The 3807-nt window shown below is 37.2% G+C and overlaps 1 protein-coding gene across 1 annotated transcript in view; it reads right to left on the reverse strand.

Moving 5' to 3' along the window:
• The window catches only part of MEF2A (myocyte enhancer factor 2A), a 112624-nt gene extending 109082 nt beyond the window's left edge, over positions 1-3542 (reverse strand). Inside the window, exon 1 of the mRNA XM_007959943.1 lies at positions 3489-3542. Coding sequence (XP_007958134.1) covers positions 3489-3542 — 54 coding nt within the window. The remainder of the gene's footprint in view (positions 1-3488) is intronic.
• Positions 3543-3807: the final 265 nt, after the last annotated feature.

Genomic DNA, 3807 nt, shown 5'->3' on the forward strand with positions numbered 1-3807 from the left:
TGTTAAGGGTCTAATATCAAAAAAATATTTTTAAACTCCCACAAATTCAACAAGAAGACAAACAGCCTGCCTAATCAAAAAATGGGCAAAGAACTTGAATAGACAATTCATCAAAGAGACTATTCAAATAACCGACAAGCACACAGAAAGATGCTCATTGTCATTAGCCATCACTCACTGCCATCAAGTTGATTCCAACTCATAGCAACCCTATAAGACAGAGAAGACAGAACAGAACTGCCCCACAGGGTTTCCAAGGCTGTAATCTTTACAGAAGCAGAATGCCACATTTTTCTCCCATGGAGGGGTTGGTGGTTCAAACCACTGACCTTTTGGTTGGCAGCAGAGTGCTATAACCACTGTGCCACCAAGGTTCCTTAAAACAATTCTCAAATTGACAAATGTACAACTTCTCATTAAAATCAAGTCCTTAACTTAAAAGCCCACCTGGTTCTCACACCTGTCTCTTTCCTGTCCATCACTACTGCTTTTGTTCCTAGTCCATAACATTCTATACATGGACTGTTCCATTTATTGTTTGAGCAAATCTTAAGTCACTGCCATATTAAAAAATCCTTCAATAGTTCTCTGTTGTTTTAAAGATACAATCCAAATCTTTTAACATTAGATGAAGGTCCTTTTAATGTGGTTCCTTCCTTATGTTCCAACTTCATCTTCCAACACTGTAATTCTAATAATAAATCACTTGCAGCACTCTCTTAATGAATGACACTGCCACTGACCTGAAATTTGATTTTATCTGGCTAGCTCATACTTGTATTTCAAAAACTCTTTATCAGTTAACTCAAGCAACCAACAGAGATTGGTTCCTTCCATAAACTCTCTCCAGCAACTGAGCTACTTCTATTTGCCACGTATTTAAGTCTTCTATTTATTTATAAAGAGCTTCCAGTGCCTAACAGTCCCTCAGATATACCAGGCATTTGAATTTGGATGAATAAATAACTTTTCTTTTCTTTCCCTAGTGCCTAAGGCACTTGACTGCTAACCAGAAGCCTGGTGGTTCAAACCCACCAGCCACTCCCTCAGAAGGAAGGTTGGGCAATCTATTTCCATAGTGATACTGCCTCAGAAACCCAAGGGGGGTCACTATGAGTCGGGACTGACTTGACGGCACAGAACAACAACAATGTAATAATGAACCTGCTAATTCAAATCTACAAATTCAAAAATCAATAAAACTGTGACACCCTTTTATTTTTTAACAAACTGTGCCTAATCTAACCTGAAAAATATACTACCCAATTAATTCTATATCCCTTCTCCATTCTTTACCTAAATTACCTGAGGAGAAAAATTCAGATAGCCCTTGTTCTTTTCAGCAGCTTGACACGAAGCTGGCTTAGCAGATTAAGGTCAATGTAGGAACAAGCAAATTGTAACCTGGAAGCTTTAGTAGTTGATTCACCTCAACCTAAATGGTTTCACTACATAGACTCTATATACTCTGAGCTCACCATTTCCTCTAAACATGTATAGCCCTTTCCATCGCTACGTCCAGTCTCTACTTATAGCTAATGTATTCTTGACTTTCTATGGGTAAGTGTGGCTCAGGGGTTCCTAAGTGCTTGACTTTCTTCTCTGCTTGCATGTTATTCCCTAATAAACCCCATTTTACATTTATACTGCATATATTTATGGGCAGGAGCTCTTGTGGCATAGTGCCTGAGGCATCTGACTGCTAACCAGAAGGCTGGCAGTTCAAACCCACCAGCCACTCCTCAAAACGAACATTGGGCAATCTACTTCCATAGTGATACTGCCTCAGAAACCCAAGGAAGGGTCTTTATGAGTCAGATCCAAATCGATGGCAGTGAGAGTGAGATATTCTCATAAAGACAACTATGCCTTTTCTACATGTCACAACAGTCATATGTGTGAAGTTTATTTACAACCTTGCTATGGAATCATTCCTTTGGTTATTTTTGTCAACCTTCCCTACTACCTTATGCTTTTGTTTAGGGATCTTCATGAACTGAAACAAAGGCTCACTTCAATGTTTTCTAAGGGTAACCCTAATCCTTCCTACTAATTTTCCCATCAGCTGCTCAACTGAGTTTAATCCCCAATTATATCTGTGTTAACATGTGAACTACTATTCAGACTTTGCAGAATGTAACTTCAGTGTTGTTCTGTTCCTGGTAAACTTCAGGAACCAGCTGCTCTTGTAACTTCTCCTGATATATAATCTTTCCAAGGACAGCATCTCTACTCTGCACATGCCTTCAAATATTAGTTCATTGGCTATAGTCTATGAAATGATTTTTCCTTCTTATCTCTAAACCAGGAGTTTGTAAACTTTTTCTTAAAGTACCAGACAGTAAATATTTGAGGCTTGTGAGCTCTCGAGCTCTGTTGCAAATACTCAACTCTGTCACTGTAGTGTAAAAGTAGCCACAGAAAATATTTGAACAAACGGGCATGGGTATGCTCTAATAATGCTTTATTTACACAAACAGAAGGCCAGTCCAGGGACCATAGTTTGCCAACCTCTGCCCTAAACTCTTACAACTTCTAGTCTCTACATATATCAACATGATTATAATTATTCTGAATTTATAAGGGCTACTGCCAATTGGTAATGAAAATTTTTCATTTAACAGAATATTTAACTTACTAGAACACACATTTATAGCTCTGGTAGCATAGTGGCTAAGACACTTGCCTGCTAACCAGACGGCTGGCGGTTCAAACCCACCAGCCACTCCTCAGAAGGAAGGTTGGGCAATCCTACTTCCGTAGTGATAACTGCCTCGGAAACCCAAGGAGGGGTCGCTATGAGTCGGGGCCGACTCGACGGCACATAACAACAACAACAACAACAACAACACTAGTTAACTTAGGTATTAACCTAATTATAAAAACAGAGGTGAAAACTGAAAATAACAATCAATATACAGAAAGCTAACAATCAATGTATGAAAGACGAAATTTATTACGATAAATATAAACCATGGATGATATGGTGGGATTGCAGTTACTTTACTTTTCTTCTTTTTGCTTTTTTATGTTTCCTATAGAAGCTCTGGTTTTCACCTTATAGAAGGGACCAGTTCCTGGAGAAGGATATCATGCTTGGTAAAACAGAGGATCAATAACAAAGGGGACCTCAACAAGATGGATCGATACATGGCTGCAACAATGGGCTCAAGCTTAGCAAGGATTGTGAGGATGGCGCAGAACTGGGCAGTGTTTCATTCTGTTGTCCATAGAGTTTCTGTGAGTTGGCCGACTCGACAGCACTTAACACAACATGTTTTTTTATAATTATATGATTTCTGCAATCAGGAAAAAAAAGTCTTTAAAGCACATGATAAAAAGCCAGTTTATTCCATTATAGCTAAAATTTTTAATTTCACCTGTATATAAAAATATTCAGAGTTGAAATTAAAAGTTAAGAAAAATTAATCCATTTTACCTTATGATCATATATGTATATATATATATGAATTAAAATGTTCATTTACCTGTCGGTTCCTTTCATCCATTATGCGTGTGATTTGTATTTTCTTCCGCCCCATCTTCAGTCACCTTTCCTTCCTTATATTTCAAATATTTAATTCAAAAATTATCTTCAATATCCTAATGCATCGTACAGAGATTCTATTATTTCAGCTTCTAGCCCAAGGGGTATAGTTAAAATGTTCTATAAGATCTAAAAGAAAGCATAAATTAGAAGATTAAAATTTACAAATCATAAAACTATGTTATACAAATAAAAATTGCTTTTATGTTACAGATAGCATTATTAGTTGAAATTTCTGGTTATATAAAATCAGTAAGCAA

Source organism: Orycteropus afer, unplaced genomic scaffold (genome assembly GCF_000298275.1).
Source record: "Orycteropus afer afer isolate SDZICR_OR568_19922 unplaced genomic scaffold, OryAfe1.0 scaffold00019, whole genome shotgun sequence".
NCBI classification, from domain to species: domain Eukaryota; kingdom Metazoa; phylum Chordata; class Mammalia; order Tubulidentata; family Orycteropodidae; genus Orycteropus; species Orycteropus afer.